This window comes from Gossypium raimondii, chromosome 13, assembly GCF_025698545.1.
Source record: "Gossypium raimondii isolate GPD5lz chromosome 13, ASM2569854v1, whole genome shotgun sequence".
NCBI classification, from domain to species: Eukaryota; Viridiplantae; Streptophyta; class Magnoliopsida; order Malvales; family Malvaceae; genus Gossypium; species Gossypium raimondii.
Genome location: NC_068577.1, coordinates 1536733 through 1550374, shown reverse-complemented (window position 1 = coordinate 1550374; position 13642 = coordinate 1536733). Strand labels below are relative to the sequence as shown.

Here is a 13642-nt window from a genome sequence, read left to right as displayed (position 1 = left end):
CATATTCCTCCATGACCTGTTTCTTCATTAAAACTTAATAGGAAATAGAATGGGATCTAACTCTGAAATGACTGCTTGATGTAAACCCTGAAATTTGCTTTACTACTAATATATGGTAGGTAAATGTCAGTGTGATGTTTGGGGCTAATGATATATGATACCATCAATGTTACAGAATTGCTTCGTTGGTTCCAAGTTTCACACATGAAGATAATGTGGGTTTTGTACTATTAACATAGAAATAAGCTCAGAATCACGTCCATTATGGGACATAGCATAACATTCATGTAGTATAGATTTCTTTGTTTAAATATAAAGCTTTGACTTATCTTTGACACCACTCTAAAGTTGTTCCAACAACTGGTCTGGATCATACTGAAGTTTAAGATGAAGCTACGGGTTTCTTTTTTCTTTTTAATTTTAAACTGAGATAGTTTCCGTCATCTAATAACAAAAAGTACACACCAAACACCCTTTTGCCTGTACTATATAGACACACTTCTGTATTCTTCAATGAATACATACTCAAGGAGTAGTTCGTAAGTTCACTCATAACGGAAGAGAAATCAGACCAAGAAAAAAAAATGGGAGTTTCTCTTCTTTCATCACCAGCATTTCTGGTTTTCTTCTCATTTTTCACTTTCTGTCTACTTGTTGACCCCGTACTTGGGATCACCAGGCACTACAAGTTTGATGTATGTATTAATTTGGTATGATTATCAACCAATTATCTGTTTGATTGTAACTTGATGTACCTTAATCATTTTGTAGGTCAAGTTGCATAATGTGACACGTTTGTGTCATACAAGGAGCATTGTTTCAGTGAATGGACAATTTCCAGGGCCTCGCATTGTAGCAAGGGAGGGTGATCAGCTTCTAATAAAAGTGGTCAACCATGTGCCTAACAATGTTTCTATCCACTGGTATTGAAGTTTACATTGAAAATGACATTCTGTAGAGATTACAAGTTGAATAAATGTTCTCATATGCTTAAAGAGGGAAGTTCTAAATTGAATGCTATGGTGATGTATTTTTGAAACAGGCATGGCATTCGACAGCTTCGAAGTGGGTGGGCAGATGGGCCAGCATATGTGACTCAATGTCCCATACAAACTGGTCAAAGCTACGTTTACAACTTCACCATTGTAGGCCAAAGAGGAACTCTCTTCTGGCACGCCCATATATCATGGCTAAGAGCCACTCTTTACGGTCCCATTGTCATTCTTCCTAAGCGCGGCGTACCTTACCCTTTTGCTAAGCCTTACAAGGAAGTTCCCATCGTCTTCGGTAATGAAATCATCGATGAACTGATTCATTAAGATTCTACATTTATTTTGCTAACTCAAAATGAAATGAACCCATTTATGATCAATTTCAGGAGAGTGGTTCAATGCAGATCCTGAGGCTGTTATTAGCCAGGCACTCCAGACTGGTGGAGGTCCAAATGTCTCTGATGCTTATACCATCAATGGTCTCCCTGGACCACTTTATAACTGCTCAGCCAAAGGTTATAAATAGCTAAAATTTTGAGTTAAACTATATATATACACACACATGCACACATACATTACAGAGCTATGAGATTCACTTGCGGACTAATAACTTTGACAGATACATTCAAGCTGAAGGTGAAGCCTGGCAAAACTTACCTTCTGCGCTTAATCAATGCGGCACTCAACGATGAGCTCTTCTTCAGCATAGCAAATCACACACTAACTGTTGTTGATGTCGATGCCATTTATGTTAAACCATTTGAGACTGAAACACTTCTCATCACCCCTGGTCAAACTACAAATGTGATCCTTAAGACTAAACCAAGCTATCCAAATGCCACTTTCTTCATGACTGCTAGACCTTATGTGATAGGCCAAGGAACATTTGATAATTCAACTGTTGCCGGTATTTTAGAATACGAGTCACCACCCAAAAGCCTTCATTTGAGCAAAATGTTTCCCTTGTTTAAACCAATTCTACCTGCTTTGAATGACACTTCCTTTGCTACAAATTTCGCGAGTAAACTCCGTAGCTTGGCCAGTGCTCAATATCCTGCCAATGTGCCTCAGAAGGTTGATAAGCATTTTTTCTTCACAGTTGGTCTTGGAACCAGCCCATGCCAGCATAACCAAACCTGCCAAGGACCTAATGGAACCAAGTTTGCAGCTTCAGTGAATAATGTATCGTTTACAATGCCGACTACAGCACTACTCCAGGCTCATTTCTTCGGCCAATCTAACGGAGTTTACACCCCTGATTTTCCTAGCAGTCCGACAATTCCCTTTAACTATACAGGCACACCACCTAACAATACTATGGTAATAAACGGAACAAAGGTAGTAGTGCTTCCTTTTAACACTTCCGTGGAGCTAGTTATGCAGGACACGAACATTCTTGGAGCTGAAAGCCACCCACTTCATCTACATGGCTTCAATTTCTTCGTTGTCGGCCAGGGTTTTGGCAACTTTGATCCAAATAAGGACCCTGCAAAGTTCAACCTGGTTGATCCTATTGAAAGGAACACTGTTGGTGTGCCATCAGGAGGTTGGGCTGCAATTCGTTTTCTAGCAGACAATCCAGGTAAATGACATGTTTAACACCAATTAGGTTCATCAAATCCTTGCTTTTAAGTTGATGATGATGACCAATGACAACAAGAACCACATGCTTGCAGGGGTATGGTTCATGCATTGCCATCTAGAAGTGCACACCAGTTGGGGCTTGAAGATGGCTTGGATTGTCTTGAATGGTGAACTTCCTACTCAGAAACTGTTGCCTCCTCCAGCAGATCTTCCGAAATGTTGATCAATATGACACTTCTTTGGTTCATTTAGACTAAAAACCTACCTGAATTCTTTTTATTTCAACTATTTTGATTTATTGAATTTTTTTTTCATTGGCCTATCATTGGTCCAAATTTGTTTTCTTGAATTGCGGAGTTAGGATAGTAAGCGAGCTTTATTTTGTAACGTGTACAAATTTCAATACAAAGAAGTCTCAATAATATACCGGCATCCTTTTGTTCATTCAATGTTAGCCTTTGAAGCATATATGTACATTATGCAACTCCTTCGTAGTAAATTTATTGCTTTTTTTTTTCATTAAAATACCATCGCCCTGATTGATCAACCTGAATCATACCAACTTAACTGGTTAGCTATAATCATATGTGAACTCAATAATATATACTCTTTGATTATAACAACAAATTATAATGTGAGATGACAATCTTAAAAGTAGGTGATCTATATTATATTCATAGTTTTGCAGAATAAATTGAGCAAAATATTCAAATAAATACAGGGCTATTATGTTGCATATAAGTCCAAATGTAGAGATAGTTTGTTTTGGCTATTGCAATAATTCTCTCAAAATTAGAGACATGTATATGATTGATTGGATTGACAATGCATCTGACAAGACTCAAATTGAATTCATCCTAAATTCGTTTACGGGTTTAATTATTTATTTATGACATTAATGGTGTGACTTACCTAAATTTCAGTAAGTGATAGACCATATGTGTATAACTTATGTATATTGATGCATTGAAAACCAGAGCTCTAATAGGATTGAGCTATCATGTCATGGTTTCACTTATAATCATGTAATTTATTGCTCGAATAAAGAATAATTGGTATCCACTTGCTAACATTGTAAAGATTATGAAAATGGAATATGGCCATAGGTCACTAGTTTGGGATGAATGACTATCAGTATTGTTTTTAGGTAAGATCATTTTAATCACAAAAGATATAATTGTGACCGCGAAATAAAATTAATTGAATTAGGTGAGCAGATTTAACCTAAAGGGATCAAAAACATCCTATATAAGGGTAACACATATGGCCATGTCCTTGGATAAAATTTAAATACTTATAGATTTCGTAATAGTATATAATAGGGAGTTCAGTCATAATACTTTAATGAATTACTTCGTTTGCGATTAATAGAACAAGAGTTGAAACTTGATTACAAATTATTTAAGTCCAAATTATGTACTCCACTAGCCTAATACAACTCTATATGGATTACATAGCAAGAACTCTATAAAAGATTAGACTAAAACGAAGAATTTGAAATAGATTGCATGAGTCATGATTGTAATGGACGGATTGTTTAAATTATTTAATTTAATTTAATTAATATTGGAATAATTATTTATGGATAAAAACTTTGTAATTGGCTTGGATAATTATATGAGTTTTTTTTTTTTGTAGATCAAGACAGTAGAGCAAATATAATCAAACCCAATACAAATTGGCATAAAGAGCCCAATATAGACATGCATGCCACGACACATTTACTCGGTGCTACCGACCTCCTCATTGGGGAGTCCTAGGTGGACTAGTTTTTCTATTAAATAATTATTTTATTATCACCTAGTTCAAATATAACTCTTGTGATTTTTCTTCTATATAAAGGGAATAGGGGTGCTGAAATTTGTATGCAACACTAAGGAGAAACTTTGCTAAATTTTAGTGAAATTTTATAAGTTAATTTTCTTGAACTCAAATAAATTTTTTTTAGTTTTCTTTTTTCTAAATTTATGATATTATAATTGTAATCTTCTTGAAAACTATAATTCAAATTTGGAAGATTGTATTTCGGTTTAATTTGAGCCTTGTGTTTGGTTTTTGAGTTAGAGCCTACTTTATAAGCATTCGAGCGTTTGAGAATAGTGGAGAAGATCATTCAATTGAAGCTTAAAAGATTTGGACTCTAGTTGGATTGTTTGACAAATTCAGCATATTCTTGAAGGCCTGACTTGCATTCTCAATCTCACCCGAACTTAGAAACATAGGTACATTTACTGATTAAATTTATTACTATAAATATCACAATAAATTTTTGTTTTATGCTAGGATTAAGTAGTGGAGCCTTGCCCTTGATTCGACCCTGCCCTATTTTCTTGGGAATGTCCAATGACTAATGGCATTTATTTCAATGTCGATGGACCAACACGAGGATAACCGAGGCCTATTGGATGCAGTGGAATGTTGAAGGACAACAAGAGTGTGGTGTGATGACGCCAAAGAAGCTAAGTTATTTTCTATCTAAACTGCTGAAAAACTATAAAAGTAACATATTTTAATTTCATTCTTAATGCGTTTTTGAATGATTAATTATGCAAATTAGTGAATTTGATGCTTTTAATCCTTTAAATTCATGTTTATAAACTTAGGATAGCATTTGGGAGCGAAAGGAGTGAAAAATGAGCCAAAATTGAACAAATAGAGATATTTTTAGGAGCCACACGACCTGTGCATTTCCATACGGGTTGGACACACGCCTGTGTGAGCCACACGGGCTGGACACATGCCCATGTGTTAGCTAGTGTTGATTTCGCACCCTGCTTCCCAAATACGTGAAAAAACCTAATTTTTAGGCTTTCTAAGCATTCTAAAGTCTATAAATACCAATTAGAAGAAGACATAAGGGAACCATCAGAGAAGATCGAAGAAAACACTTGAATAACACCATTAGAATCAACTCAGAAGCGGATCTCCATCAAGATCGAATATCTCCTTTTAATTTCTTTCAAAGTTTTTATAAGTTTCTTTATGTCTTGTGGTTATTCTGGCTTTGAGATGTTTCCATTCAGGGTTAATTCTCTAAATACCTAGAGAGGATGAAACCTATGATGAATCCTTTTATTTAGTGTCTGTTTTTACGCGATAAATACTTTGTTCTTGTTCTTAATTATGTATAGTTATACTATTGTTCGATAGGTGTGCTTGCCTTTGTCTTATTTATAGTTAGTTTAGTGGTCATCAACTGCTTTTCAACTCTATGTCCTTCTCAATGGTTGCATAAGGCATTGTTGATATGATGGCTCACTTGAGTTGGAGGTTCAATAGTTGTTTGTTGTTTTGGGATTTTTTAACTTATGCAAAGTTACGGTTAGGTTTTCGAAGAAAGGGTTGTTTGGTGTTACATTTGAGCATCAAAGGATTATTGATATGAAGTCCATCCTTAAGATTTGAGAATTAATTTGATTGATCTCCATTAAGTCTTTTGTGGAACTTCAATTATTGAATCAAATTGGCCCTGCAATTTTGGCGTGTTGAAGGATGTTGATGGCTTGGTGACATATATGGTCTCTAGTGTTGCATATTTGGCTTTTAATTTGGTGCTAATTTTTGTTTTTGGATTCTATTTTCTAGTGTTTTCAATGTTGTTTCTTGTTCTTGCAAGGTTGGTTTTATGTGTAAGTGATGATTGTTTTTGGTTTGTTTCTAGTCTTTTGTATGGGTAGACTTTACATTTTTAATTTTAATAAAATAATTTTGTTGAGCAAAAAATATGTCTTGTTTTATAAAAAAAAGTTAAAATTTTATTGAGCCAACTCAAACATTTTTGTATCAATTTTTTCAATAATTGGTATCAGAGCCAAGGTCACGTCTATGTTTATCGGTATAAATTGCAATCAAAATTGATTTTTGTAATGCCCCAAAATTTTGGGAGTCAAGTTTTGCAAAATTTTGATAAATTATCGTGAGGTTTTCTAAGAATTAATTCTCATAAAGCAAATTTAATATAAAAAATGAAACATATAGTGTTGATAAATAATTTTAGAGTTCTAGTACTCATTGGGTTCTATATGGACCAAGGATTTAACTGAAAGAAAAGGAAAATTGAAAAATCTTGAGTTTGAAAAGTAAATTATAAAAAGGGAAAATAAAGAGTTTTTATGAGGTTATTTGCCCAAGAGCTTAATAGTTTCTACCCAAAGTTGAATTCAACAATCGATTTTTTCCAATTCCAATAACCATGAACGTATCAACTGAATGGTTAAATACATATTTTTGTATCAAACCATGAGCGTTCCAATAACCCAATAAAGAAGTGGGTTAATACTAGGCTTAAGCCTAGAGTTTGTTTGGATCAATCCTTGTTAAAAGATATTTGCTCAAACACGACCATTAAATTAATGGGTTAAATCAATTTTTGGAGCCTCAACTTTGTCAACTATTCTCATATTAGGGCTTAATTTTTTTTGTCCAACTTAAATCCTAAGCTTGACAATTGTTCCTATATTGGGCCTAAACTTTTTTTTTGTCTAAATGTTTAGGCGTACGACAAGTACACAACCAATGGCCTTCGATAACATAAGTTATCTCTACTCCTTAAAGTGTTCTCTTAGGAATTCTTGTTCGTCTTTTCCTTATCTTTATTTTTTCACTTCTGGTGGTGAAAAGAATTATTATGACCACCTCTTTGTTGATTATTATAGTTCCACCCACCACGTCCACGATTACATTTTTCATATTTATTATTTATTGATGCACCCACTTCAGGGAATGGAGCAGACCTAGTAGGACGAGCTTCACGATTTTTATTAATAGCTTGTTATTTTATTCAAGCATAAGTAAACATTTAAAATCTTTTTCATGACAATGTTACTGCAGGAGCACATTTGAAAAAAGAAAAGTTAAAACAAAGCCTCTAACAAGTTCTCATTAGTAATATTGAAGCACATTTGAAGTATGAAAAGTTGCTGAAGACTTATACTCACTCACAATTTTTAAAATTTTTACAACTTCAAGTACATCCGATTATAATGAGCTTTAGATAGGAGATCTTGCAACTTCAAGTGCATAAAATCATCATATTCTGAAGGTCATATCTTTCATATTTAAACATTTGCATGAATAAAGCTCACATTTTAATGTGTATAAATTTAATTTTTTTTCATAACGAATGCCTGAATTTCAATTCAAAATCAATATGTTCATGTTTCATCATGATTAGTTTTCAATTATAATAATCATGTTGCAATAAAATAAATCGTAGTAAAATATACGAAGATTTTTAACACCATCGCCGTCACCTCGGTAGCACAAATGCAAATACTAAAACAATTTTTCTTTCATTATAACATTTATAAATTAATAGTAAAAATAATTTATAAAGCAATCAATACAATGCTTGAAAGTTATTCGATACACATTTTACCAAATTTCAATATCACATATATGTTATAAAATCTCACGAAGCTTGATAAAATATTCATAAATAATAATATAATACAATCATTCAACAATAACAAATTTTTCTTTAATCAACAATAACATGTTAATAACATTTTCCAAACATATTTAATAAACTTTAAAATAATATATATTCATAAAACAATTTTACCTCAAATAAGAGAACAGTGAAATAAAACATACCAAATAAGAAATATATAAATTTCTTAGCATAAATCTTTGTTTTGACATCTTCGAATACTTGAGTGGTTAAAGGCTTAAATCCCAATCGCAAAGGTTCCAATCATGGTTACTTGCGAATTTGGCTTGCTTTGCTGCTCTGTGGCAGCGATTGGTGATCTAAATATCTTCAAGTTCTGTTGGTGATCAAGCGATTAAAAGCTTGGCAACGAGGATTTGTAGGTTTTGAATCCTTTTGGCGACACCTTGTTTTGGGTTTTTTTTCTTGAATCCAGCTTCACATTGAGAGGTGAGGTAGGCGAGTGGCAATGGCTAAAGAGGACTGGGTTTAAACCTTTCTATGCTTTTTTCTTCTTTATAAGAACAACAATTTAAAGAAGAACATGCTATAAAATAAATAATAAAAGAATTAAGGAAAATTTCAAGTCTTTTTTATTAAATAATATTTTTCTTGTTAAAATTTATTCTTATATCATCAAAATCAATAAAGTGATAAATTTAATACAAAATTCAGTAAAATTCAATCAAAATCTACTCATATTCACAAAATATAATAGCAAAGTGTAGTGGTAAATTTGCATTTAAACCCTTATTTTTATTTTTTAATAAAAATTAAGAAAAATTGAATTAACTTTATACATTATATATGAGAGATATGGAATTTAGAAAACAATCCACATCATAATTTATCTTCAACATTAAGTTTCATTTAAAGCAAATATTATTACTAATAAATATATTATGATCAATACAGAGATCTGAATCTGTTTACTTTTTAAGCTCTTTTTATTCAATATGAAAATTATTTAATAATTATCAGATTTTTTTTCTCTTTTGGTACATAAAATTTAAAGCTTCGTACAGACAGACCTACTGAAAATTCTCTGCTGTTTTTGCATCTGAAAAGTTTATGAAGTAACAGCCAAATAACATAATCCAACACTGTAAATTTTAAAATAATATGTATACATATATGAAAAGCACTCAAAGATCATAGCCAAAAACCCTAATAATTAATATTATCAACTATTAGAGGTTTTTATTAGGTTGTTGACATAAAAAAGTGAAACATTGAAATAAAATGGGATCATGTCACCTTCTTCGTAGAGATCGTCATACTCATGATCATAGAAATGATCGTATAGCTCACGGGGATTCAAATTTGGAATGAAAATTTAGCCATTTATTGCCGCTGCAGCATCATCAAGATTCTCATATATATTCAAAGGACTAATTGGTACATGTATAGCGAAGCAAAAAGGATGATCTTCACCATTAATTTTGGATTGCCCTAAGAATGATACGTGAATCTTGATGATGCTCCATCCGCAAACAGTGACTGTTGTATCACCATCATCATCAAGACCCTATGGTTAAAAAAACCCTAAACCCTAAATCAAAAACCTCATCTCCCAAGTGAAATACAAAAAAAAAAAGGTTGAAAAGTTGGATGTGAAACAAGGAAGACCCCATTGTGCGGTTATAAAAAACACTTGAAAAATGAAGTTAAGAGCAAGAGGCAAAGTTTAAAAAGAACCCCAAGACCCCAAAACTAGAAGAAGATGAAAACAAAGGGTGAAAAAGGAGGATGATAGAGGAGAAGTGAGGGATAATGGAGGGTTTAAAGGGTATAAATAGATAAGAGGAAGAGAGAGTTAATGAATAGGTTGGAAATGGTTGGTGAGTTTTGGTGTGTGTGAGAGAGAGACTTAGTCCCCACAACAGTTAAACATCGTAATCCTTTGTACCAAATTTACCAATACTTCTTTACTCTTTTCTCATACTCGGTTTTGCCAATAATTTCTCATTAGTCAATTCAAGAACTGGAAAATAAAAATAATTCGTCATTAATTAATATTATCCCTTAATCCAAAGCATTAACATAGAAAAGATTTTCATCAGTCAACCAATTAAATTTTTAAATTTCATTTAAAAGGTGAGATTTGTGTTTGTAGTGGTGGGTTCTTTGTCTAGGGGATGGGAACAGTACTTCCTCTTTGATAGCGTTTGCTTAATCATTGTTTTATTGTTCCAGAAGAATTATCTCAATTTTTTTTAATGTGCTATTTGGTATTTCATTGTCTAATGAATATTTTGGATGGGTATATATTTATTTGTAATTAGCGTAAAAATAACATTATTAGTGAGATTAGATACGGTAATGATATTATAAACGTATCACATTAGAGATAAACATCCATCCAAAAAAACCTAAGTAAATTCAAGCATTATCAATACATCTTTAACCGATTGGATTGAATGAATCAAAATAGATTCAATTGCTAAAATAAATTTAATCACTAATTCAACCGAATAAACTAAGAATCATGGAATTAACTAATTCCATCACCCATCCTATTCTAAACCCCATTAATGGTGATTTAAAAGGGATTTTGCATATGTTGCGTCCTCTACAAGCATTATTTTGATGAAGTGGTGATGGAATATAGGAATTGACAGGGCCCTGACTTGACCCTATTCAAATTATACTATCTATCTAGTTATGGGGGAAAAGCTTTTTTCTCTTTTCCTATACTTTCCTTCCTCAGCTACCTATTTATTACTTAGGGTTTTCTCTGCCACCTTCTTTCCTGGTTTTGTTCCCATCACTTTCCATTTTTGCTGCTTGTTTTGAGTCTCAGTTTTGTAAGTTCTTTACCATTTTATGGCACAGTTTTAAGTTTTCTAATTACCAATTTACCATGTTTTTGTTTATGCATTAACAATAAACTGTACCTAAACTTAGTTCCTAAATGAACAAGTATTATGCTATCACATTCCTTCGTTAATCTAAACAAATCATGCAGACTTGTTGAATTACAATCAATTACATTAAATTATTAAAAAGGTCTTCGGATAATCATTATATCGATAAAAATCTTTTAAATCATTCAGTATGGTATTTAGATAAGTTATTTGCCATGACATATTAAGTCATTAATTATGGTATTAAGATAGAATCATCTTTTATCAGTAGAAACTAGAAAACGGATATGTTGCAGTTTTACTTAGTTCATTCGTGCCCAACTCATCCTCGTATGGACAAAAAACTGACACTCTTGTTTTTTCTTTTCGATTACTGTGTGACAGTTTTGGCTATTGCATCAAATAATAATAAAAAATAGACACGAGTATTAACTTAGTTGGTATGATCATAATTGTTATTGTAAGAGAACGTAAGTTTAAATGGGTTAAACCGCATTATTTTCCTATTTATCAAAAAATCAAGAATAAAGATTGTTTCTTATGTAATAAAATAAAAGAAAAAGCAATATTTTGTAGTAGAAGCTGAAAATTGTGGCCTACCCAACTGAATACGAAATAATTAGAGACAAAGGCAGAAACGCGTGACAGTCTAACACACCAATGCTCTGCTGCCAACCATATATTCTCTCCTTTCTTGCGAAAAACCACTTCACTCATTTTTACATTTTCTCAATATTTTAAAAATGTATAATTTTTAATACTATTCAATCCTTAAATAGAGTAAAAAACGCTCTTTAACACGCCCGCATCCTTATGCTCTAAAAACAATACCAATATCAATTGAGTTAAACTCAATCAATAAATTTATTATTAAATTTATGGTCATATATAATCTTAAATTGATTTAATATTTATATTATAGCGATTGAGAATTTTTATGAATGTAATGGTTACTGTTTTTATTTTAAAAATAAATTTATCATTTTTCTTCAAATAAATAATTAAATTTATCATTTAAGTATGTTCGGATCTATGTTTTCGTGCATTTTGTAATAATAACAATATCAACTAAGCTAATATTATAATTTATATATATATAGGAGAAGAAGCCACTTACGTATAAGTTTACACTCATTCATAATTTTTCTACAATTGGTATTTTAACAATTCAACCATTAAATTTATTAATATAATTATACTTGTCTTACGTATTAAGATTGAAATACGGGTTGAACTTAATTAAAGGAAAGGCAGTTGATGCAGAAAGGAGAATTTCGATTAATTTTTCTTCTAATAATTTAATTTCTTCACCTTCCAAAATAAATGTGCCCATTTATTTGGTTCCATCAGTGGCTAAACAGAATATAAGCTACTGGGAGAATCAGGCATCACAATTTTGGCTAACGTTATTCAATTTAGTCATAGTACTATATACAAATTATTCACTTAACCACAATCCTTATAAACATTGATTAAGGATGTACCACATATTTAGTACTTTAATAAAATGTTGAATACCATATCTGATGATTTAGAAAAAAATTCTACGTGTCAAATTTTTATTAACTGATTTAGCAATTCACTAATAATGCTAATATTAAATACCGTAATAAAACACATATTAATAGTTCAGATATTACATTAGATATTTTCAAGATACATGTCATGTATTAGACATTTTATGAAAGCATAAATACTTTTTAGTCAACTTTTTTAATTTATACATAAATAATTATATATATTATCCAAAAAGAAACATAAGCACCAATGGTCCACCAAATCTCACCAAGCCAGATAAAATACTTTTCGAATTTTGAAATTTTAGTCTTGATGCAAATGATAGTCGTTAATACATTAACTGAATTTTTGGTGAAAAATATGTGGAAATAATAAGTTGACATGATATTGGCCATATGATAATATACTTGGCACATCATATTTTGGAAATAACATAACTTTACTTGATGAATTTAACGGTTATTGCTTGGTGATCGAGGATCGAAAATTTTAAAATTTAGAAAGTATAGGGTCTAAAATTGACAAAATAAAAGTATATGGATTAATTCCATAACTTTTGCAAAATTTAACCTTTTAAGACTTTAATCCTTCTACTTTTATATTTAAAATGTCGTAAATCAGTTATCAATATTGTTACATTTTTTTGTTAAATTAAGATTCATCATAACATCATTTTCTTTGCTACATGACAATCCAGTAAGTATTTTTTATTTACTAGTGAATTTAACGAAAAAATTAACAATGTTAACAATCATATTTAAATTTTAAAATTCAAAAGTGTAAAGACTAAATTCCTAAAGATAAAATTAGGACTAATTTTCAAATATAAAAAAACTACATAAACTTAAAACATGTTTTAACCCATGAATAATTATCCATCCATACATGTTGCTTTGATTTAATTCAGTAAATCAATAACATCTTTATCAAATTAACATAATTTTACGTTTATATATTATATATACAAATAATTATATTAATCTAATATAAAAATAAATGTATAAACTGAAAAGCTTGGGGACACATTGTGAAGTCCTTTGAATCAGTTTTCCTTTGTGGAAAGTGGAGCCTAATTTGAGCAGCTCTTCTTTCGAAGAGAAAAGAAAATGTACCTCGCTGATCTCATCCATCACCTGACAAGCTTATATGACCTTTTTTTCGACGAGTAAATAAATGCATCAAATCAACATGGAACTATTTGCCTGCATAGAATCCATTAGGTATAATTGTTTTAATATCACCATATGGAT

At 31.4% G+C, this 13642-nt stretch overlaps 1 protein-coding gene across 1 annotated transcript; it reads left to right on the top strand.

Moving 5' to 3' along the window:
- Positions 1-453: 453 nt before the first annotated feature.
- On the top strand, positions 454-3020 carry LOC105784469 (laccase-17). The gene is made up of 6 exons (XM_012610358.2): positions 454-695; positions 772-923; positions 1043-1287; positions 1379-1507; positions 1612-2574; positions 2669-3020. Exons 1-6 carry the CDS (start codon positions 585-587, stop codon positions 2797-2799), a joined length of 1731 nt encoding a protein of 576 aa, XP_012465812.1. The 5' UTR covers positions 454-584; the 3' UTR covers positions 2800-3020.
- The last annotated feature ends 10622 nt before the right edge of the window (positions 3021-13642 follow it).

Excerpts from the sequence above, each read along its gene's own strand:
- LOC105784469 (XM_012610358.2), top strand. The coding sequence starts at position 585 with ATGGGAGTTTCTCTTCTTTCATCACCAGCATTTCTGGTTTTCTTCTCA. Across the intron at positions 696-771 it reads CCAGGCACTACAAGTTTGAT|GTCAAGTTGCATAATGTGAC; the intron begins GTATGTATTAAT and ends ATCATTTTGTAG. Across the intron at positions 2,575-2,668 it reads TTTTCTAGCAGACAATCCAG|GGGTATGGTTCATGCATTGC; the intron begins GTAAATGACATG and ends ACATGCTTGCAG.